Raw genomic sequence first — 25704 nt, forward strand, 5'->3', positions numbered from 1 at the left:
TTCTATAAAGAATTCCGAACACTGGTAAAAGTTGCAGATATGTTGATACTTGTGCATGTAAATAATTGAACTAAAATGTATCAATTATTTTGGAGGACAGGAAAATAAAGAAAGCACATTTGTTCTTTAAACATAAAATTGCCTCAGAATGCTCTAGCCAATCACTAATAAAATGTTACTAAACTGGGCAGCCATTATGCACAGCAAAATCCATATCGTCATAAAGTTAAAGTAGACTTGAGGTTAACTGATAAACACAAATGCAGGTACAAAATTTCACTGTGCTATTTTAATTTACTTTGCAAAGGTGAGAACTACATAACCGCAAAAAGCAGATCTCAGATTGATTATCAGTACATGTAAGACATCATACACAACCCTTTTTTTTCTGCGGGTGAAGCACTTATTAATATTGTAAAAATAACTGTACACAGTGTATACATGTAAACAAATAAAGGAACAGATAATGAATGAAAACTGTGGAACACAGAGAATTAAAGAAAATCAGCAAAGTGCACAAGCGAGAGTCCTTAAATGAATCTCTGATTGACTTGGTTGTTGAGGAGTCTGATGGTGGAGAGGTACCAGCTGTCTGTTCCAGAACCTGGTGGTGCAAGGCTTGTGGCATCTATACCTCTTTCCTGATGGCAGCAGCAAGAACAGAGGATGTGCTGGGTGGTGGGAATCCTCAATGATTGCTGCTGCTCTCCAATGGCAATGTTCTCTGTAGATGTTCTCAATGTTGTGGAGGGTTTTGCTTGGGCTGTGTTCACTACCTTTTGGAGGACTTTACACTCAAGGATATTAGTGTCCCTATACCAGAAGGTGAAGCAACCGGACAGCACACATTCCTCTGTAGGCATTTGCCAGGGTTTCTGGTGTCATACCAAGCTTCCGCAAATTCCTGAGGAATTAGAGGCGTTGACATCTTTTTTTCATGATACCATTAGTGTGCTGCATCCAGAAAAGATTACCCCAATGATCACTGGATTGTACACCTTTGGTTTTCCCTTCCTGAAGTCAACAATCAACTCCTTTGTTTTGTGACATTGAATACAAAGTTGTTGTTTGTTCGCCATTCAGCAGTGCCAGAAGTAGCTGGTCTCACCACAGGGGAGTCTTGCCTCATGGCTACCAATTTACACATTTATACAGACAAACTTCAAATTTGCAGAATAATCAAATAAATTTTCACCATGCAAGAACATTTCGTAGGATTTTCTTGGGATTCATTAACTTGAGTCGTGTTCCTTACCCAATGGTTAATGGTCTTTTGCTCTCTTTGCAAATAAAAAGTTCATAATCAGCTTTAGCCTTTCTGCATTATAAACATGAGAATGCTCTCTCTCTCTCTCTCTCTCTCTCATATGATCAAGACTCCTCTATATCAGAGAGACTGGACACAGACTCGGAGATCACTTCATTGAGCACCTGGGCTCTGTCTGCTGCAATAGCATTGATATCCCAGTGGCCACCCATTCCCTTGCTTACGTGTATCTCCACGTCTCACGCATTGCCAGATTGAGACACCCACAAATTGGAGAAACAAACCTCATCATCTGTCTGGGCACCCTCCAACTGGATGGCATTAACATGGACTTCTCTGGTTTCCATTAGAACCTCAACCACCTCCATCTTCTTCTTCCTGTCTCCTTTCCTTTGGCACTCTCTCTCTCTCTCTCTCACCCCCCCCCCACCATTTTCTCTCATTTTCATTTCACAAAGCCAAAATTGATTCTCTTATATCCAATTAATACCTTTTGTCTGTTGCTCCACCAATTCTTCTGCCTTTCTTTCTCCAGCTTTTAATTGAGATGTCTGACTTTTTTCACTCACACCTTGAGAAAGGGCTCAAACCCAAAACGTCAGTAATAGACGGACATGACATGGCAAGACTGGCTGAGTTCCTCCAGCTTTTTTACTGTAATCACAGCATCTGCAGATTTTCATGTTTCTCACAGTCGTTTACCTATTTGTCTTATCCCTAAACACCTTTCCTATTCAAGTATCTGTCTCAATGTCTTTTAAATGTTGCATTTGTTCACAAGTCTACCACTTCTTCTGGCAGATCATTCCATATATCCATTACCTTCCAGTCCCTTTAAATATTTTCCCTCACCTGAATCTTCTGCCCTTTAGTTTTAGATTTCCACACTCTGGGAAAAAGACACTGATTATTTATCTTGTCTGTGCACCTTTTCATTTTATAAACCACTTTCAAGACCCTCAACCTTCTACTCTTCAAGGAAAACGACCCAGTTTATCCACAAAGAACAAATGACGATTTAATAACATCTGGTAAAAACATAAAACAAAGGTCTGAAATTAGCTCTGCCGCTTTCAGCCTGACTTGCTGATCTAGATTTTTATAGTGTAGAATATCTGCTATTTTATTTTTTTGTTTTCATGTTGAAGATATGACATTGACCAAGCAACTTGAAAACTCCTTTTTTTTAAACATAGTGATCTGGAATCTTTAATATAAAAAAATTAAATAGAATCTCTATTTCAAATCTAATCTAAACCATATGCTGAGGATAATACTGAGAAGTTGGCCTAGATTTTATGCTGAAATTTTGCAATGGGTGTTCAGTTCCGATTCAGAGGGAAGAAAGATAGTACAGTACAGGTACATAATCCTTTATCCGGACATCTAAAATCTGGAAAGCTCCAAAAACCGGCAATTTTTTCCATGGTGCTGGTACAGTGGAGGGAAAGAGAGAGAGAGAGAGAGACAGCAGCGCGACTAGGTTGTGGGGGGGGAGACGGCAGAGCGACTAGTTTTGGCAGGCGGGAGAGATGGCAGCATAACTAGGTTGGGCGAGGGGGGGAGACAGACAGCTGTGTAACTAGGGCGGGGGGGAGAGACAGCAGCACGACGAGTGGACGTGGGGTGGAGAGAGTCGTCAGCACAACTAGGGTGGTGGGGAGACACGGCAGTGCAACTTGGACGGGCGGGGGGGAGAGAGAGAAGGCAGCGCGACTTGAGTGGGCAGGTGGGGAAAGGGACGGCAGCATGACTCAGGTGGCTGGGGGGAGACAGACAGCAGTGCGACTAGGGCAGGGGGAGAGACAACAGCGCGACTCGAGTGAGCGGGGGAGAGAGATGGCAGCACAACTAGGGCAGTGGGGAGACAGAGCAGTGCGACTTGGGCAGGCAGGAGGGTAGAGAGAAGTCAGCGCGACTCGGGTGGGCAGGGGGGAGAGAAATGGCAGTGTGACTCGGGTGAGCAGGGGGGAGAAACGGCAGCGTGACTCAGGTGGGCAGGAGGAGATAGACAGCAGCGCAACTTGGGTGGTGGGGGGGAAGAGATGGCAGCACGACTCAGGTGGGCGAGGGGGAGAGTAATGCCAGCGCCACTGGAAGGCGGTGGATACAACAGCACAATCCAGGTGGGCTTAAATCTGAGGCAGCTGGTTTTTGTTCTGAAATCCAGAAACATCTGAAATTCGGAACACACTGTCCCCCAAGGTTCCGGATAAAGGATTGTGTACCAGTACAACTCCGGTTATCTGAAATCGGATTTTTTGAAATCCTCATTTTAAAAAAAAGACAGATAAATGAAGATATCTGAAACAAATCAGAAATTCTCATTTATCCAAAACTCACAGGTTAAAAAAAAATTCACCCAACATGAAATTAGAACGACAATTGTCCTCGTTTCAGGTAACTCCCTCCCCTCTCTCTTTCCATTTCTTCTTTACCTTCCCCTATTGACTTTTCTCTCCAATTTTCCTGTCCTGGCATCATCAAGGAGAACGGCCTCCTGTGCAGGAGCGGGACCTCTGGCTTAGTGGGGTTCCCGCCCATCCCCTTCTGTCCCTCCCTCCTCGGCACACTGGAGTTCCCGACACTGACTCCTCCCCTCAGCCTTCTACTGCACCTGCACACTGGACTCCCTGGTGTGCTTGTCCGGTAGGCATAGGGTAGGATTTGGAATCGGGACTCGGGCATCAGGAGCTCAGGTAACTGGGGAGACAGGACCATGCCAACTTTCCAACTCCGGCTTGGGAAGCCTCCCCCGGGATTATTAGCAGTGGTGGGGTCAGTGATCAGTGGTGGCGGTTGGGAGGTCTTGGTGATCGGCAGCAGTGCTGTGGCCAGCATTTTTTAGTGAGAATTAAACATTATTTTAATGCTTAAAAAGTCTTCCCTGTTGTTTGTTGTTATTTAAACATTGATAAAAGTGATTTGCTGTTGCTACTCAGATGTTTTTATAAAATGACCAGTTATCTGGAAAAAAATGTTTATCCGACATAGGCCCGGTCCGACCATTTCAGATACTCGGAGTTGTAATTTTTAAAACAAGTCAAACTATTTTTAACTTGGCTTTTTTTAAACATCAGTTCTTAATTTAGAAATAAAATATTGCAAATGATGGAACTTTCATATTAAAATATAAATTACTGCTAATATCAACAGGTCAGGTAACATCTATGACGAGAAACTAGAGGACAGGAAAATAAACCAACTACATTTGATCCTAACTTTAAATGTATAATTGCCCCAGAATGCTCTAACCAATCACTGGCAAGATGATGTTTATAAACAGGGCAGCCATTATGCACAGAGCAATATCTGTAGAGTTTTACAGCTCAGAAACAGGCATTTTGGCCCAACTTTAACATTTTCATAAGAACAAAATTAGTTGGTGATAAGTAGGTTTTAAAATGCAGGGAAAGGAGAAGGGATGAGAAGAGAAGATGGCAAATGGGTGGAGAACCGGGAGAAATGTAATCATAAAAGAGGATATAGTTTAGAAATGAAATGAGCAAAGGATGGCGTAGGTCTTGGAAGAGCACTGCACAAGAACAAATCCTTCAATCCACATCTCTGAACTGAACATGATACCCAAACTAAAGCTGATCCATGACCTACCTAAAATGTGCCCAGAAAATTTACACAACCTTAAATGAATGTCTGTAATGATGATTCTGACCACTAGAGCGAGGCGGAGATGAGTTGTTGCATCTAGGAGTAGGTTCAAAATGGATGCCGTCACGAGGTTGTGAGTAACTGTAACTAATAAAGTAGTTATTATAAAAGAACCCAAGTTTCTTTATTACAATAAAAGAAATATCACACATGTCCACTAGTTTATGACATTTTTTTCTCCCAAAATGTTAACCTTGCAGGAAAAAATGCAGAAAAAAAATCTGAAATGAATTTGCTGGAAATCCTCCACATCCAAAGTAGTTGAACTCGGGTGAATGGCACACAGTTGGTGCACCCATGGTCTCCCAGTGCTTAAGACCCAGGTTTAACCCAACCTCAAGTCATGTTTGTGTGGATTTTGGATGGACGACTTCTGGCTCTATCTGTTGATAATGATAACATTGCCATACACATAAGTACAATGTATATGTGCCTGAAATTCTTTCTTGCTACGGCCAAAACATTACTTCATTTTTTAAAAAAAGCAATTACATAACTAAATCAGTTATGCTCAACCTTTTTTTGGCCATGGTCCCCCTAGGATTCTCCTTAAAGCTCATGGGCTCCTTCCCTGTGAAACAGTCAAATTATTGTTTCGTCCGTACTGCTACTGATTACATTAAAATATTTGTATTACGTGAGTGTGAAGAAAATAAGACTTTTGCTGAAATGTACTGTGCCTCCCTGTTGAGAATGGCTTCACAAAATGACTATACAGAATAGATAATAAGCATAAAACGTAGAAAATAAAAATAATTACTGTAGTGGAAGAAAAAAATGGCATTTTCCTCCCACATCCTAAAGGCACAGTTGGGGTCATGGTTATTATCAGGTTATTACAGCGCCAGCAAACCTGGGCTCAAATCTGGTGGTGTCTGTGAGAAGTTTGAATGTTCTTCCCGTGTCTACATGGGTTTTCTCTAGGTGCACCAGTTTCCTACCACCCTTTCAAAAGCATATGGGATTAGTAGGTTGATTGTTTACATGAGGGTATATGGGCAGCACAGGCTTGCGGGACACAAGAGCCTGTTACCATCGGTATCTCTAAATATATTAAAAAACTTAAAATATGCGAGTGTGGATGTTCACTTGGAATTATAAATTGCCTGTATGTAAGTGATTGGTAAAATTTGGAGTGAGATGATGAATCTGGCGAGGATTAAAAATTGGGTGATATGTAAATAGGTGGTTGATTGTTGATTGGGTGAAGGGTGTGTTTCCATACTATTATTTCTGCATGGTTCCCATAACTCCGTTCTGAACCTGGAAAATGAGATGCCATTTGTTGAGTTTACCATCATCTTTCCTAGCATGGGGAAAAAGCTGAAGATGGGTTTGATTTGGAGAGAAACAAAGAATATAAAGTGGTAAGTAACTGGCAGAGGGGCAAGAGCTCACCGGAGCACTGCTCTGGCACCCCTCCAGCATCGCACCGGGCTGCTTCAGGGGCATTCAGGCACCTCACGGAGGCGGCACCTTGTGGCAGCAGAGCCCACACCCCCCTCCCCCCCCCCCCAACCCCCACCTCCCTCTAGCATTATTCCCTATTCTGGACGCATTTGTTTCTTCAAAAACCAGTCATCTTACTTCAGTCCTTCAGTTCACTATCAATTATACAGCAGCAAATACAACATGGCGGCCACCAAGGCCAGGTCTCATGAGAACTACTTGTCGCTGTTTTGGTGAGCTCCGGCACCTAAAAAAAAAAATTAGCACTGCACCCCGGTAACTGGAGGTTCAGGGTCATGATTGCGGACTGAACAGAAGTGCTCTGCAAAATAGTTATCCAATTTGTGTTCTGTCTTCACAAGGTAGACAACATTGCAGCATGAGTAGCAAGTAATAATAAGTAAGTTATTGCTTCTTTTGGACAGATTCTCGGGCACTAGGCTCTTACAAGATAGAAGGTAAAAAGCCAGATCTTGCATCTGAATGGAGTTGAACAAGGAAGTCTGCAGACGCTGGTATAGTGCAATGCTGTGTGACTTGTTTAGTTTCTCCAGCATTTTTGTATAAAGCAGATGTTACATCTCCTGTGGAAGGAGTGAGTAATGCAGAGGGGATATTGGTGGAAACGGAATAGTGAACCGTGACCTCCAGAGGCAATAATGGTAATGTGTTTATTGTCCACACAAGTTCAGTGTGCAAATGCACCAACATTCTTACTGCTATAGCCAAACAAATAAGTTCTGTTTTTAAAAAAACACCAACAAATACTATACATGACATCACCCTAATATAGAAATATATAAATATTTGTTTTATTATTTATTATGGTTAGTGCCAGGAAAAAAATGGCATTTCAATAGTGCAGATGCGTCTGCTTGTGGTCCTGGTGTATTTTATGGTTGGGGTAGTCAGGGGAGGTTCAAGATCCTGATAGCCATTGGAAAAACACTAAAATGAACGTGGTTGTCGCATCAAAATATCCATGAAATGTGAAGGATGGAAATTGATGGACAGGAGGTGTTATCTTGGGAATGGGGAGCAGGGATGAAAATAAGAGTTTGGAAATGGTTAGAGGTACAGTTGTCTGGTGATTAGCTTGCTGGTATTCAGTACAGAAGTCATACCATCCTTCTACCTTTCAGATAAAGAAAAATAGTTCTGTTGAAGTTGTTTCCAGGCATCACAAGTCAGCAAATTAAATTGACTGCATCACTGATACCACAATGCTTGTATAAAAACTTACTGAGTACGTAATGAGAGACAGAGAGTAGAAAAGAATCTAACCGTCAATGCAGCTTTCAGTTGTCAAGAAAAATTCTTTAAATTGTGGGGAACGTCTTTAGTTGTTCAGTGATTACCATCCATTCAATTCCTGTATATAATCTTCTGAATGTATTTTTTTTATTTTAAATTAAATCCATAATTTACATTTTAGTTGGAACCAAAATAATTAGTTGATCAATTATTTTATCTGTAACATTTTCTTGTTGGAACGAAAGGTTTTTTTTACATGAAATGTCTGTTCTGTTACTCTGTCTGTTCAGAAGCTGCTTGATCTATTATCTCAGAACCAGGGTTCTCAGGCTCAAGCCCAAAATGTTGGTTTCTTTAACCATGGTGCCTGCAGACATTCGTGTTTACTTCTCATTATCATTTTTTTGTAGTCCTTTCAGGAAATTACTTGTATTGAAGATGAAGGTCATGACATTGATTCAGAAGAAATTCGCCAAGGAAGGGAAGAGTTGGAAAAATGGCAGGTACAGCACATCTTTTATTAGTTCCTGTGATCCAGTGGTTCTTGACCTTTTTCTTTCCACTCACATCCCACCTTAAGTAATCCCTATGCCATAAGTGCTCTGTGATTAGTAAGGAATTACTTAAGGTGGGATGTGAGTAGGAAGACAAGATTGAGAATCTCTGCTCTAGACCCAAATATTTTGCTTGAGAAAAATTGTTATTGGCCCATTTCCTTTGGAGTTATGAAACCATGCACATAATGAGTCAATGAGGTGCTCTATGATTAGTAAGAGATTGCTTAACGTGGCATGTGGGTGGAAAGAAAAAGTTTGAAAACCACTGATTTAGACCAATTTTGGTGTGGATTTAGATTGAGCAGCATATACCTGCAGTTACAAGAAAACTGTCGAAACAATTGACCAGATCGAAGGGCATATTAGAATCGGAAATATATTTTTGGTATTTTCAAGTACAATAAATGTCCAAGCCATGAAAGACCCCAACAATGAAGACGCTGTTTACATCCGGTACCGCACGGATGGCAGTCTCTTCAATCTGAGGCGCCTGCAAGCTCACACCAAGACACAAGAGAAACTTGTCCGTGAACTACTCTTTGCAGACGATGCCGCTTTAGTTGCCCATTCAGAGCCAGCTCTTCAGCGCTTGACGTCCTGCTTTGCGGAAACTGCCAAAATGTTTGGCCTGGAAGTCAGCCTGAAGAAAACTGAGGTCCTCCATCAGCCAGCTCCCCACCATGATTACCAGCCCCCCCACATCTCCATCGGGCACACAAAACTCAAAACGGTCAACCAGTTTACCTATCTCGGCTGCACCATTTCATCAGATGCAAGGATCGACAATGAGATAGACAACAGGCTCGCCAAGGCAAATAGCGCCTTTGGAAGACTACACAAAAGAGTCTGGAAAAACAACCAACTGAAAAACCTCACAAAGATAAGCGTATACAGAGCCGTTGTCATACCCACACTCCTGTTCGGCTCCGAATCATGGGTCCTCTACCGGCACCACCTACGGCTCCTAGAACGCTTCCACCAGCGTTGTCTCCGCTCCATCCTCAACATCCACTGGAGCGCTTACATCCCTAACGTCGAAGTACTCGAGATGGCAGAGGTCGACAGCATTGAGTCCACGCTGCTGAAGATCCAGCTGCGCTGGATGGGTCACGTCTCCAGAATGGAGGACCATCGCCTTCCCAAGATCGTGTTATATGGCGAGCTCTCCACTGGCCACCGTGACAGAGGTGCACCAAAGAAAAGGTACAAGGACTGCCTAAAGAAATCTCTTGGTGCCTGCCACATTGACCACCGCCAGTGGGCTGATATCGCCTCAAACCGTGCATCTTGGCGCCTCACAGTTTGGTGGGCAGCAACCTCCTTTGAAGAAGACCGCAGAGCACACCTCACTGACAAAAGGCAAAGGAGGAAAAACCCAACACCCATCCCCAACCAACCAATTTTCCCCTGCAACCGCTGCAATCGTGTCTGCCTGTCCCGCATCGGACTTGTCAGCCACAAACGAGTCTGCAGCTGACGTGGACTTTTTACCCCCTCCATAAATCTTCGTCCGCGAAGCCAAGCCAAAGAAGAAATGTCCTTCCCAAAAATTCAACAGCAAATCAAATTGGTGAGGAAGTTTTGAAAAAAAAAATGATTTATCAGTCATTTACAACAAATATTTACAAAGAAATAACACAAATACACTTACTAAACGGGATCAGACAAGGAAAGTCTACAGACACTGGGTTCGAGTGCAATACCAAAATGCGCAGGAGAAACTCAGCAGGACACGGATAGGACGAGGGGGCCAAGCCTGAAATGTTGATTACTCTTCCTTTGGATGATGGACAATCTGCTGACTTTCTCCAGCAGATCAGACTGGTTGGTTCAGTGATCTTCCTCTTGTTCAGATTAGCCAGAGTATTCACTCAGACTACTTTACATTTTCTGCATTTTTCAGTATCACTGACATGTTAAGTGTGCTTTGAGAGATTGGTCATGGTTCACATTAATTCCAGCCTATCAGCCTTGACCCTCTCCAATTAGTGTCCAACTGCAGCAGGTCCACAGCAGAAGCATTTGACAATAAACAATTCAATTTAATCATCATTTTATGGGTTGTTTGTTTTCCTATATTTTTCAAACTGATTGTGTGTTCCACAACACTATTAACATTATTATCTTTGTTTACTTAATCAGTTCAGTATCAATGATTGTTGGTATTGATCACACTATGCCCTCAGATTAACACTGATCTTGAATTGTCCACCAATATCCTTTTTGGAGAAACACATCTTACATGCAAGACACATTCTAATTTCCTCAACAAAGACTGAGAAATTGTATTCACCTGTTGCAATCTTGCAGTCATTCTTTATTAATTTTCTGATCACATGAGAGAAAACTTCTTTTAAACATTTTATTTAAAGAGAAAACTCTTTTTGAGTGTCGTTGACTTTCCACAAATGAGGGTGAATATGAATAGTATGATTTAATGCATGCAACTTAAAATGTTTAATTTCAAGTATTTGAGCTCTGGCCTTTGGATATAATTAACATAGATAGTAATCTGGTCTTTGAAATTCTGTCAGCCATTTCTAGCAAAGAAACATATTTGCAGTTCTGACCAATCATATCTGACAGAGGGTTCATACCAATGTCATTATGCATGACTGTTTACATTGTAGTATATTATCCATATCTTGTAAATATAAAACCCACTCAACCTTTTATGCCAACCAATTAGTCGCATTGCACTGCTCTTTCCATGTTGTTTTGAAAATTATTCATATAAAATTATTTTTGTTCAAAATAGAAAATTAACTTTTGTTCTACCTAAGTAATCCCTATTTTATGCATGTTTATCTTCTATCCCGTTCTGGATTATTCTAATGGAAATTGTGAGGATACATGCAACCCTAACTACAGACTCAAAGTAAAAGTTAATACATGGCATCAAACACTGGATAATATATTACTTCCCAGCTGCTTTGTTTTTTCAAATTTATTATCAAAGTACATACATGACACCCTGAGATTCCTTTTTCCTGCAGGCGCAGCAAAATTACCACTAATTCAGCAAAAAAATAAACAGTGTACACAGTGTAAAAATTTAAACAAACCAAGAACTGTAAACTGATAACAAATGTAAACAACTGACTGCAAGAGAGAGAGGACAAAAAGAAAATCAATAAAGTGGACAAATAAAAATCCTTAAATGAGTCCCTGATTGAGTTTATTGTTGAGGATTCTGATGGTGGAGAGGTAGCGGCTGTTCCTGAACCTGGTGGTGTGAGTCTTGTGGCACCTATACCTCTTTCCTGATGGCAACAGTGAGAACAGAATGTGTACTGGGTGATGTGGGTCTTTGATGTTGCTGGCTGCTGCCCTCCAATGGCAGTGTTCTCTGTGTACTTAATAGTGGGGAGGGTTTGGCCTGTGATGTCCTGAGCTGTGTCCACTACCTTTTGGAGGGCTTTACACTCAGGGGTATTGGTGTTCCCATGATGCAGCCGGTCAGCACACTTTCCACCATCAAAAATTTGCCATTGTTTCTGGTATCATACCAAACCTCTGCAAACTTCTGAGGAAAGAGAGGAACTGACATGCTTTCTTCATGAAGCCATTGGTGTAGTGGGTCCAGGAAAGATCCTCCAAGATAGTGATTCCCAAGAACTTGGATTTGCTCATTGTCTTCACCTCTGTCTGATCCTCCAATAAACATTGGATTGTAAACCTTTGGCTTTCCTTTCCTGAAGTCAACAATCAACTCCTTAGTTTTGGTGACATTGAGCGCAAGGTTGTTGCTGGTATCATCGGCAAATTTGTAGATGGTGTTATTGTTGTAGTGAGCTACACAGTAGAAGGTGTAAAGTGAGTAGAGCAGGGGGCTAAGAACACAGCGCTGTGGTGCTCCAACAATGATGGAGATTGTGGAGAAGTTCTTACCAATCTTCACTGATTGTGGTCTGGAGGAGAGGAAACCCATGATCCAGTTATACAGTGGGGTGTTAAAATCCCTGGTCTTCGAGTTTGCTGATAAATTTTGAGGGAATGATAGTGTGTTAAATGTCTAACTGTAGTTGATAAAGTGCATCCTGGTATATGCATCTTCACTCTGCAGGTGTTTCAGGGCTTTGTGTAGAGCCAGTGAGATGGCATTCACTGTAGACCTGTTACTACAATAGGTGAACTGGAACGTATCCATGTCACTGCTCAGACAGGAGCTGATATGTTTCCTATTGCTCTAGGTAGTTCTTATGCCTATTGTAAACCTATTGATTTCAGTGTGTGCTGTTAAAAGCCCAATGTTCCATTGATGTCAATAAGAAATACAGCAAAGAGAAAACTGCTTGTAACAATTAATGTGATCATCTAAACTTGTACAATGAGGTCAATAAACTTTCACATTGTGGTAGTTTGCACAAATGGATATTCAAAGATATACCATTACCACCTTTAAATTCTATGCCCAATATAAATACTTCATGTTTCTGGGAAGGTAGCAATAGATTTTCTTCTTTTAAAACATGGTAGTTTTGCCTGACTTTGAAACTCCTGTTATCTGCAAATAGTGGTATTTATTAACAAAAGCTCATACTGACTTATTTTAACACTGGACCAGGTTGTATCTTCTTTCAAGAAATATGGATGAAACAGAAACTAAGAAACATCAACATGTAAATATTTCTGAGTAAAGTTTGCCTGGGGAAAGAATTTTCTGATATTTTTCATCCAGTGGGTGCACATTTTGTCATGCATTGTCACATGGTGATAAATATCTCCCTTTATGTATTATTACGAGCTCCCATTTCATTTAGTGACTGTCAATTCAAGGGCTAGTACCAGCTGCGACCATTCATGACTCCGGAGAGAACGGAGTGGCAACAATCAGGTACTGACTGTGCTAGGACGAGAAAGAACAGGTTTTTTTTACATTATTCAGGAACACAGGTGGGAAGAGAGACACATGAGGGGATACTTAAAGGAACAGGAGATTTGACCATTGGTCATCTCATGAACACAGAGGTGTAGTGGCTTTGTGTGAAATGGACAATTCAGATGATTCTCCTTGTCAGGCAAATTATTGAACCACACTCTGACCTAAGAAAAGGTCACATTGATTGGCCCATATCTGGTTAAAGGAAGCAGTAGAGTTCCTGCATTGATTAGTGACCATTGTGATGGTCATTTCGACTGACCTGTGCTGGGGTTTTGGAAGAATTGTGGAATGCACATATTTATTTTCCCCTACACAAGGAAAAGGGGAATTCTGACTACCATTCATATGAAAGGACATTTCTCGAGAAGAAACTCGACCAGGCTTTGTGAGTTTTCAGCAGTCCGATGATTCAGTCTCTCCCATCTCTTTTGTAACTACTTCTGGACATCAGTTTAGGAGCTTGAGTTTCTAGAGAGAATTTAAAAGACTGAACTATGAACTGACTTTTCAGAAAGGGAGAGCTGCGCGCACGCAAACACACACAGACACACACACGTATATTCACCCATAGTTGGGGGTTAAGTTTAGATGAATTGTTACATTATTAGTAGTTGTTAATAAATATATTGTTTTGAAAGAAAACAATAACAGTCTCTTGGTGAATTTCTATTGCTGCTAGTCTGTGACATTACAGCTCTCCTACATAAAGTACTCTGACCTGCTGAGTTTCTCCAGCATTGCATTTTTACTTCAATCAAGGTGTCTGTAGACATTCGTGTTTCACTCTTCTTTACTAATATCTCCCTTTACATGTGTCCATCATTTCCTTTCAGTGAATGGTTAAAAAGAGGGGGAAAATAGGATTCCATGGAAAAAAAAAAGACAACCAGAAAGAGCTTGGGTGAATAAGGAATAAGTTAGATGTGCTTCATTTTTAAGATATAGGAGCCAAGCATATTACTGGAGAAATCCAAGGAAAGGATATGATAGATATTCATGCACTGATTTTTCTCCAGTGTTACAGGGAAGAAATTCTGAAGCAAATTATGGAGTTTAAAGGAGATCCAATTTGCAAACATCAGAGATGCTCCAGTTCAGCCCTTCTAGTCTGTTGTCATATTATTTTCTCTTTGCAGCCACCAAACACATCCCCTGCTGGTGGGGGGGGGGGGGGGTCTCCCCCACTTTCAGTCCCAATGTAGTCATTGCTCAAATAACAATGGTGGAGGTGATAATCATGTCCTCACTTCATCCAAGCCTGTCTAATGGCTTGAAATATTCTTCTTTTAATGACTTCCAAGGGAAATGATTGGATATAAAGATTATTGTATGTAATTCAATGGGTCATGTGTGTGTGTGAAGTTTGTAAAATGTATTTTGAAACATACTTCAAAAATAATGGCAGAAGATCTATTAGGTACTCTCCAATTTGTCTTGCCTTCTTGAATAGAGGAAAATCGACAAAGTAGAAAAGGAAAAGTCGGAACTAACCTGTGAAAAGTTGGATGCAGATAAACTGAAAAGGCAGGCTCTTAATGAGCTTTCCAAGTTGAATATTGAACAGGAAAGTCACAAAAACAAACGTGAGAAGATGGAGCAGGCCTTCAAGGTAAGAAATTATATTTGAATAGAATCTTCTTTTTCAGCTCAACTTTGAGGTAGAAACAAATAAGCAATTGCAAAGATGAATTTTCTAGGGTGTTTTTGTTTTAAATCTTGCATTTTACAGAATTTTCATTTGTAGCAATTTTAAACCCAAGGTGCTCAATACCTGCTGCCGCAAAGCAACATATATTGGGAAACGTGTTTTTGACAATAAACCTGATTCTGATTGCACAAAAATGGGTCACTTTCAGGAATTGTACGAAGCCGATGCAGATGGTTGGGATTGTTAGAAATCATCTTTTTTGCATTGCTCTTCAAGCACCGTCCTCAGCCCAATCATCTCCAGTTGTTTCACCATTTAATGTCCTTCCATGACAAGGGCAGAAGTTAAGGGGGTTTTGAAAATTGAACAGAGTTCGTTTAGATTATAAGCCCCCAGATAATGAAAAAGACATTTACTGCAAACACTACGACCTGGAAAACTGATAACTAATTGTGGAAACTGTTGCATGGATTAGTGAAAGGAGTTTGAAGAGATTATTTACTATTTACACACAAACTTTTTTCCAGCAGCAACCCAAATCCCTCCATTTCAATCCTAGATTACATCTTCAAACCACAGAACACTACAGCACAGAAAACAGGCCATTCAGCCCTTATAATCTGTGTCTAGGCCCCCTGACCTGCACCCATTCCATAAAGCTGTCTCATTTATTCTTAAAACCTAAGTGAGCCCACATTTATCACGTCAGATGGCAGCGCATTCCAGACTCCCACCACTCTCTGAGTGAAGAAGTTCCCCCAAGCCTTTCCCCTTTCACTCTAAAGCCATGTCTTCTCGTATTTATCTCTCCTAATCTAATTGGAAAGAGCCTACTCACATTTACTCTGTCTATACAGTCTATCAAATCTCCCCTCATTCTTCTATGCTCCAAGGAATAAAGTTCTTGCCTATTTAATCTTCCCCTGAAACTCAACTCCTGAAGACCCAGCAGCTTCCTAGTAAATCTTCTCTGCACTCTTTCAATCTTACTGATATCCTTCCTGTAGTTTGGCAACCAGAACTGCACACAATACTCTAAATTTAGCCTCACCGATGTCTTGTATAACTTCACTATTACATCCCAACTCCTGTACTCAATACTTTGATTTATGAAGGCCAAGATGCCAAAAGCTTTCTTTACAACCCTGTCTACCTTTGACACCATTTTCAGGGAATTGTGTATCTGTTTTCCCAGATCCCTCCACACTCCTCAGTGCCCTACCGTTCACTGTGTATGTCCTACCTTGGTTTGTCCTTCCAAAATGCAACACCTCACATTTGTCTGCATTAAATTCCATCTGCCATTTTCTGCCCCATTTTTCCAGTTGGTCCAGATTCCTCTGAAAGCTTTGAAAGCCTTCCTCACTGTCCACAATATCTCAAATCTTGGTGTTATCAGCAAACTTGCTAATCCAACTTACCATGTTATCATCTAGATCATTGAAGTAGACAACAAAAAAAATGGTCCCAGCACTGATCCCCGAGGAAATATTCCACCATCAGGTTGGTCTTAGTAGAGGTGATGGCAGAGTGCTCATTCGGAACCTTCAGCATTGACTCTGAATGTCATGAAGTTGAATACCATCAGATAAAGTACCAACAATGAAACCTTCCAGTGATATCAGCTAATGAATTTGTACTCATCATTATTGAAACCACTGAAACTAAATGATGACAACATGTAGTCCAACTGAAGGACTTGAATGACAACCACCATGAATGTCTTGATAGCATGACTGCTGTCTAATCTGGCTGAGTTCTGAAGAAAATAGCAACCCGGTTAGGATAAACATAAAATGTATCCTCAACGATTAACCTGTTCCAGATACACCTGTCTATGGAAATGGTGGCTAACACTTAGTTTTTTAAAAGTAAAGATAAAGGTTCCATTTTTGTCACATAATCCTACATTTAGAATGTAACATACATGAAATTTTTTAACTTTTGTCTACTGTAAGACAGAGTCACCACTTTTTCCAGTGCCCCTCACAGAAACCTGCAGCACTGAGTGTTCCAAGGCGGGTCTCCCCTCCAAGTACTGACCCATCTTGAGTCTGCTTAGCTTCCGAGATCAGACAGTCTCAGGTGTATTCAGGCTATGAGGTGCTGTTTTATGGAGCCACAATCATGATTTAATCCGAAGAGTGCTTCTATCCTGTCACATGACACTGCCAGACTGAATAGGATAGATTCAATAGGGGTCTGGGAGATTTGTGTGGGTTGGCTCAACATCATGGGCTAAAGGGCCTGTACTGTGTTGTAATGTATTCTTAGTACTGAGCATCCATGAGGCACTATGGGCCAATTGCAGCAGAAAAATATATATTCCATCAAAATCTATAAATTAAAGGCTCATCATAAACTCTCTCCATCATTATCTAAAGCCCAGGGGCAGCCTTGATTCAACTGTTATTGTCAAGGGAAGCACCAGGTGTATCTGAAAATAAGGCACTGATCTGATGAAGCTGCAACATAAGATTACATGTATAAGGAATGGTTTGATTCATGAACTCTCACTACAGTGCTGTTTTACTTGTACTTTTTAAGTACGTGTCCAGGACTTATGAAGGTATTTTCAACTGTAATGAATAATGTACCACTCACTTGGCGTACAATCACATTTTATCAATATTCCCAAAGATCATTCTCTCAACCTTTTCAAATGACAAATTTAAATTTAGACAAACACCATTGGAAGAGGCCTTTCCAACCCATAAGCCCCTGCTGCCCAATTCCACCCAATTGACCTACAACCCTGTATGCTTTTTGAAGAGTGGGAGGAAACTGGAGTGCCCAGAGTAAACCCACGCAGACATGGGGAAATGCAAAAGCTCCTTACAGATAGTGCCAGATTCGAACACAAGTCACTGCTTATTTCATTAACTTCCTTTAAATCAATGTTGAATCATTTGAAAAGAGATTTACTTGCAAAGCATGTGTTATTTGAAGTTTTCTTTTGACAGGAGATGTACCTTGATAAAACACAGAAACTTGTCAAACTAAAAGAACAACTAGTTCAGCTTGAAACTGAACTCCCAAATAAGCAAGTTTTCTGCAACTCTCTATGCCGTAAATTCAAGGTAAATTGAGATTTTTATAAATGGGGTAACACAATTCTGATTGTTCTAGAAGATGGTATCTTTATAGTTGTCAGTTTAAAATCACAGAAATGCTGGAGGAACTCAGCCAGTGCTACGACATCCATAGGTGTTAAAGATAAATTACTGATGTTTCGGGCCTGAGCCCTTCTCCAACATCCATGAGAACCCAAGATATCCAAAGTAAGAAAGTCAATTAACTAGCGTGGTAACATGTGACACACGTGGTGGTGGAGGATTGCTTTTGTGATGGGAAAACTGTGACCAGTGGAGTATCACAGGGATCCTTGCTGGAACCCATACTTCTTTGTCATGAGCATTAACAGTTTGGATGTGATTTTTGGATGTCTGATTACGAACTGTTGAAGGTTACATGCAAATTGATCTTGTTACTGCTAGTGAGGAGGATATTCTTGGGTCACAGAATAATACTGATCACTTGTAAACTGGGTGGAACAATAGCCCCTTTTACACTTGCATTCAGTGTCCTGGGATAGGAATGGTGTTTTTTTTTACTGTTCACACGACCACTTTTAACTGGGACACTGAATGCTTGCAAGGAGCCATCTCCGGGATTAGGACTGTTCTACCTTCTACCAGTATCTTCATGACACATCGAATGATGGTGGACCTGCCCTAAATCCTGATCACTGTATTATGATCTTGTATTTGAACAAAATTAATCATGTCTAATTATAACATAATTAAGCTTTATGTACAGCACAGTATGAGCCCTTCAGTCCCTGTTGTTGTGCCAACCTATATAAACTTAATATAAACCTTAAGTGTTTTCAATAAATAGCAATAGCAGACAATTTTAAAACAGCATGGGAAGGTTGTTAGTTCTATCGTGCACTATTTATACACCATGGAAAGTTGGTACCATTATTGTGCACCATTTATAAATACTGTGGGGGGGAAAAAGTGATGGCAGACCTTTCCCTCCCAGAATGCTGTGCAGCAGATAAAGGGGTATATCATGGAGAGGTTTATCTGCCACATGGCATTCTGGGAAGTCAGGACCGCTATCTCTTTTTCCCATAGTCATTATAAATTGTGTGCTACAGAGATACCAACTTTCCCAATGTTTTAAAAATTGTCTGCTATTGCTATTTATTTCTGCTTGCTCGCTTGCTCGATCTCTCTCACCCCCCCCCCCCCCCCCCCCACAGTGCAACTTTCCTACAGGGAAGTTTAAACCTTCATTTTGATCTTCCTTCATGTTCCTGAACTCACAGAAAAAAAACCTGGGTCATTTCTATCCCAGAATGCAATTGTCTGATCTACACTTGCCTGATTGCAACATCAGCGTCTACAGACACCGGGGACTGTACTAGATGTCGAGGCAGTCTATCCCTGGCGTGAGTTGACTTCATCTCACACCAGCGTTGAGAATTTTTTTGTTTCACATGAGACCCTTTTTAGGCCGATTGGTGGTTCATTCCTGGGACCACTTGCAAGTGTGAAAGTGGCTAATGTCAGATGGCACTTCATGCTACTGAGTATATGGTTATAAATTTTTAGAGCTCTGATAAAGAAAAGACATATACCATGAATGGTCCAGTTCTTGGGTGTATTGAGGAACAAAGGGACCTTTGTGTATCCCATTAGAAATCTAAAGATGAAAACACAGGTAGATAACAGTGGTGAAGGCAGATGGGATGCTGGCCTACAAACCTGCAGCATAGCATGAGGGTCATGGAGAAACTTTATAATACATTGCTTGGGTCATATGTGGAGTATTGTGTGCAGTTCTGATTGCCACACTAGAGGGAGAAGGTGGAGAGGATGCAGAGGGGATTTAGCAGGATTTTGTCTAGGATGTAATATTTCTGTTCTGATGAGAGACTGGAGAGGCCAGGTTTGTTTTTTTTTCTGGAGTAGATAAGACAGAATATGAACCTGACAGAGTTGAACAACATTTTGATTGGTGGAGATGGAATCTGTAAACAAACATTTCCTCACAACAGAAAGCTCTGAAACCAGAGGTTTAAAATGAGGAGTAGCAGGGTTAGAGAGGATTTGTTTCTCACTGAGAAGGTGCTTGCAATCTAGAGATCATTGCCTGATGAGGTGGTGGAGGCAGGTATTGTGACAGCGTTTTAAAACCTATCATGGCAGGCTACAAACTAAGTGGAGTTGGTGTGGATAGGTACATGCTCAATGACATTGGCGTGGTTAGCCGAAGGCCCCATTTCTGTACTGCATAATTCCTTGACAGACATTCAAGAGAGGAGAGAAACACTAACTTGTTTTCTTTTTACTTCAGTGCATGCAAAGGTCATTGATAAGAAAGTTAACCCAATTTTTCTCTTTCTACACATGCTGCTTGATCTGTTGAGTGTTCTTAGTGTATTCTGCTTCCATATATATGTATGCTTATGTTAGGCAGCCAGTCTCTAAGGTCAAGACATTCAAAACTGAGAAAGTATTTTAGAGAGAGAAGATCTATATTCATATGGCTATTGTCAGATAGTTGATTCTATCTCATCACGCATCCTGAGCTTAGGTGGACTTGTTTTTAAAGAGAGAGCCTAGTTTGATCCAACGTCAGCCTGAAAATGTGTTTTTTTACATTTTCCATATAACCCAACACATTTTGCTTTACATGACCTTGTCATCTGTTTAGAAATGTAGGTCACCAGGAATAATTCCTGGGCTCTCCTTTGAAATGGGTAAGTGGGATCTGAGAGAACCGAAATGGGATCTTGGGTCACATGGAAGGCATCTTCAACAGTACAGCCCTGACCCTCTATTGTACCAGATATTTTACATTACAGGGTAGGTTTGAACTCACAATGTACTAACAGATGAGTGTACACCTGTGGTTAAAATACACTGGACAACAAATTTTTGTAAAAGGTTTACTTCCTGCAATAAAAAAATGGTTTATGAAAGACAACTTCAAGCTGAAAACAAAGATAATTTCAGATTTTCTACACATAGGATGATAGAGAAACATTATAGAACTTTTATTGAATTTAGCATTTTTAATCACATAATGTTCCTCTGAACCAAGCTCTCCTGTTGACTGCACAAATTGCACAATGAATGCAGGGATCCCAGGGCTTGGCTTGGTCACCAATTTTACAAATGAACTAGGGTTTATAGCCTTTTTTAATAAGTTCAGTCATGCTGCATCTTTGATCATTAAGCATAGACTCACCACAAATGTTACAGAATGTATTATAGCTGTAGTGACATTGACGAGACATTTCTGCTGCATTGAATCTTCTTAAAGTCAATAAAAGCTATGTTGTGTACGCCATGCAATTGTCTGAAGAACATATGCATCAACATGTGTTCAATCTATTGTCAATGTAGTGCACAGCATCTGTATATGTGAGCTGCTTTTCTCACCTGTCTGCATCTATCCTGACTAAGCTTGCCCAAGCCTAAGACAACATTTGCATAGCATCTGCACTGAGTGCATGACCAGGCATGCATGGCTTGACCAAAACAGCTGACTTTGTGGACAATATTCTAGTAGAAGTAAAATATGACAGGATATCACAAAAATAGGTTTAACTAAAGAATGGATCATGATAGGAACATTTTCAGGTGATTTTTGTGATCAGCAGCCGAAAATCCATCAAATACACTCTAAGGTGTTCAAGTTGTCTACTGTTATCACTAGAAGTTTACTAACATAAGTTTACTGGTGAACTCAGTATAACATTTTTATTCTCATCTGGTTATGCAATCTCATGTTAAAGAAGGCAATTTGTCCCATTGTCTCCATGCTGGCAGGAAATAGTTTTTGGGGTTTGCCCATTTCCTGGTGTTGGTTACAATTCCTACAGGTCATAGCTCATCAAATACTTTTCCAGGTTTCATTATTCATTGAGTCAGTAATTTCTGCACAGTTTCTGCCTTTTGCCTATTAACTTAATTTCTAATACCTGTAGGCTAACCTCTCTGTGAAATTAAATAAGTAATTCCTGTTCATTTAGGCATCTTAACATTTTATGAACCTAAATTAAATCATCCCTTACTCTCCGTTATTCCAAGGAAAGCAACTTCAACCTAATCATAATTTATAATTCTCTAGCCAGTTTTCTCATGATATCTCAATCAGAAGTCAACTAGTTGAAACCACGACAAAATCACTGATGCCCCCATCTAACATACATTCTGGCACTGAACCCATGTAGACTGCGTCAATTATATGTGCTTGCTCTGGTTCTCTGTGAATCAAAGTGAAAACGTTACCATCTTATTTAAGATGACAGACCTCACTAGGCCCCATGTGTAAAGGTTGTCATTAAAATGTAGAAGGCCACCAATGCCTGTTTTGGAATGTTGGCAGCAAAATATCTGCAACCAATGACTGGTTCTGTTGCCATTTTCTCCAATGAGAATAATATTCTGTCTTCTTGAATACTTCTGATTGTGAATGAGATTATCATCATTTGCTAGGGCAGCACGGTTGGCGTAGCGGTTAGCAAACCCACGCTGTCTGTAAGGAGTTTGTACGTTCTACCCATGTCAGTGTGGGTTTTACCCAGAGGCTCCAGTTTCCTCCCACCGTTTGAAACCATTGGAAACATACTGGGGGGGTGGGGGGTGTAGGTTAATTGGGTGTAAATTGGGGAGCATGGGCTCGTGAGCTGAAATGGCCTGTTACCATGTAGTATGTTTAAATTTAAAAAATTTGCATTTAAAATTTAAAAATGTAATTAATAAAAAATTAACTTATCATATTGCAAACAAAGTTGATGTTTTTCAATGGCTAGGACTTTTACTTTTCATATTGGTCTTTGCTGTACACAGATTAAAATAAAGTTGCCAGAAACTAATATGAAGTTGACCAGGTCTGAACAATGTGTGCTAATAGATCAAGAGGGGGATGAGTTCCTGAATATAAAAGGCATCTATACCATTTTTCCGAAAATGTCGGTGCTCCTTCAGGATGGACAGGCCTTGATCACTTTTGAAGAGGAACAAGGTAAACCTGTGATTCTTCAGTAACAATTTTTTTCCAAAACAAAATCTAAAAGTATCTGGTTGAAATTTTCTTGTGAGGAGAAATATATTTTGTTTTGAATGGGTTTCTGTATTTGATAAATGAACTTCTCATTCTTTGTTCCTTTTATTCCATCAGCTGCTACTTTCTGAGCCTGCACCTATATTGTACTGCATCACCCAACTTTTTAAATTGGGCTTCTGCCAATTTTCAATATATTGTCAACTGAGTTGATGAAGGCAAAATTATTGAATAGTTTGATATGGTCTGGGAGGCTACTCCACCCTTAGACCTTTCAGCTTTCTGAGCACCTTCTCCCCTGAAATAGTAACTGCACTCACTTCCCTGATATCTTTCAACATCTGATACACTGCTAGTGTCTTTCACAGTGAAGATTGATGTAAAATACTCATTTAGTTCCTTTGACATCTCCTTGTCTTCAATGATTATTTAGCCAGCATCATTTTTCCAGTGGTCACTCACCTTTTATTCTTTATATTGTTATATCATAGACCAGCAGCAATAGAAATGCACCAAGACAATAGTATCTTCAAAACAATAATTTTTATTAATAACATAAAATCGTACTTTAAATCTTACTTAACTCTAAACATCTTCACAACATCATGAACAATTTTAAATACGCTGTTTTAGATCAACTCTGCTCAGTGTCTGCAGCACTTTGTTTTTTTATTCATTGGTGGTTAGAACAACTTTGGTATTTTTAGGTGTTCTTTATTGCTTCTTCAGTTTAGTTTACTTATATAGCACATTTAAAACAACTCACATTGATAAAAGTGCTGTACTGATCATAAATAACATCTTAACTTAAGCAGCTACTGAAAGTTCTGAGGTTCAAAATGCACATACAACGTGGTAACAATCAACAATCTCCTCAAAATATTTGCAAGTGAAAATACAACTTCAACCTGGATTTACAAGAGTTAAAGGAAGGGGCTGATTTGATGGAGGGAGGAATGTTGTTCACAGTTTGGGGGTTCTTTAATGGATAACATTCAAGATATAACTGTCATGTAAATGCACTCCAAATGATCTCCAATTTAGTAAAAGTTTCCTTCATTTTGATTAATCATGTTAGATCTTCCTGGTTATTAATTAATTGCAGGTGTTACTGGCCACCAGAATTTTGTCTTTTCTCATCTTTATTTATTTACTCAGGATAGCTTTCATTTTCTTCTTTTGAATGAAGTTTGAATTAAGCTATTTATCTCAGCATTGCCATGGTTATGTAAAGATTCTACTTGTTCAATCCTTTCCATCGGTATGCTTGTATGTTGGGTAATAGAGAAGATGTTTTCATGATTCCTTTATTGTCGTGTAATAAATGCTGCGCAATATTACATGGAATTCATTTTCATCTGCCGTAAGGCAGACAGATTCGCCATCGGCAGAAATTGTCTGAAGTCCCTTTAAAATTTTTTTTAATTTAATTTTTTATATTAATTTTTAAAAATTTAGCTATACAGCACAGTAACAGGCCATTTCGGCCCACAGGTCCGTGCCGCCCAATTTACACCCAATTAACCTACAACCCTGATACATTTCAAACAGTGGGAGGAAACTGGAGGCCCTAGAGAAAATCCATGCAGACGTGGGGGAATGTACAAATAGTGCAGGATTCAAACCCCGGTCCTGTAAAGACATTGCACTAACTGCTACGCTAACTGCTCCCTCTTACATTCAGAGAAAGAAAAGCAAAGGAGAGTCCCTGAGTGTCCATGGATTTCCATCCAGTGCTGCTGCAGTCCCCACAGCCACAAACAGTCTAGTGTAAACCATCAGCCACCCGAGCTCCAGATCTAAGCATGGGACATGATCAGGAAATTTTCAGCACCCTCGCAGATCCTGATTCTTTATCGATACTTATTGTGTATCCGTAACTGCACAAAGGCAGAAAATTTCAGCACTTCTCACCATTTCTTCCTCCCCATAGAGTCCTACTTAGTTGTTGCATCTTATTTTGCAGTACAGGTGTGCGCCGCTTAACATCATGATGTATTCTGTGACAATGGGCATCATGCGATGTGGACGTTGTGCAAACACCATATTACTGTATATACTTAGCGAAGTTGTACAAGATACTGAGCTGATGTAAAATCCAACTTTTAATTTTTTTTCACTTTTTAAACTTTTATGTAAATACTTAGCCTTTTTTTTAACAATTTAACAAAGAGGATCAGGATTATCCATATGACTGTTCTAAAATTCCTCATGGTGTTCCACTGGAAGAGTTTTGGGTCTAATAACCTCCATTGACGAACTGTCACTCTGTAATGCCTGAGGGACCTGGCTGAGGCTCTTCTTCGGGAGGTGTTGCCTTCATGAGATACACGTGTTGCATGCAGGAAGTTGTTGCATATGTCTACTATGTCGCATTCTCTGATTGGGATTTTCTGAACTCTGTAGGACCACAGATGTACATGCAGTCAGACGTTGCCCGCATGGACGTTAACTGAGCATACTGTACTATCATGGTCTCTACTCTTGAGAGAGTTCCACCAAATTAAATGAAATATACATCCAAGACATCCAGCTTAATAAATCCATATCACATGAGCAACCTGTCATCTTTTCATCTCTAACTCCATCATCATACATTTCTATTGTGTGCCTATCTAACCTCACATTAGATGATTTTCTAACAATTATATACCACTCAGAATTCTCACTTCTCTGTGTAAATTATTTTCTTTAGTTCATGTTCTCCAGTTTTCCTTATCTCCACAACATCATAAACAATTTTAAATATGCTATTTTGGAACTCTCAGTTCTGCTTTCAAGGAGAACTAAGACAACTGTTTTCCCCTCCCTGATTGGTCTAATTTAGCCTTTCTTATACCATTGAAGTCAATGTAACGGAAAAGCCTGATATTCATTATGTACTAAACAT

The 25704-nt window shown here is 40.1% G+C and overlaps 1 protein-coding gene across 8 annotated transcripts in view; it reads left to right on the plus strand.

Moving 5' to 3' along the window:
- Positions 1-25704, plus strand: part of LOC138761939 (N-myc-interactor-like) — a 48242-nt gene that overhangs the window by 1324 nt on the left and 21214 nt on the right. For 7 of the 8 annotated variants that reach the window (XM_069934953.1, XM_069934951.1, XM_069934955.1 and 4 more), the window contains exons 3-6: positions 8050-8142; positions 14532-14690; positions 17693-17809; positions 22601-22775. In XM_069934953.1, the coding sequence (XP_069791054.1) occupies positions 8050-8142; positions 14532-14690; positions 17693-17809; positions 22601-22775 (544 nt within the window). The remainder of the gene's footprint in view (positions 1-8049; positions 8143-14531; positions 14691-17692; positions 17810-22600; positions 22776-25704) is intronic. The other variant, XM_069934957.1, reaches the window with a different exon arrangement.

This window comes from Narcine bancroftii, chromosome 4 (assembly GCF_036971445.1).
Source record: "Narcine bancroftii isolate sNarBan1 chromosome 4, sNarBan1.hap1, whole genome shotgun sequence".
Taxonomy (NCBI): domain Eukaryota; kingdom Metazoa; phylum Chordata; class Chondrichthyes; order Torpediniformes; family Narcinidae; genus Narcine; species Narcine bancroftii.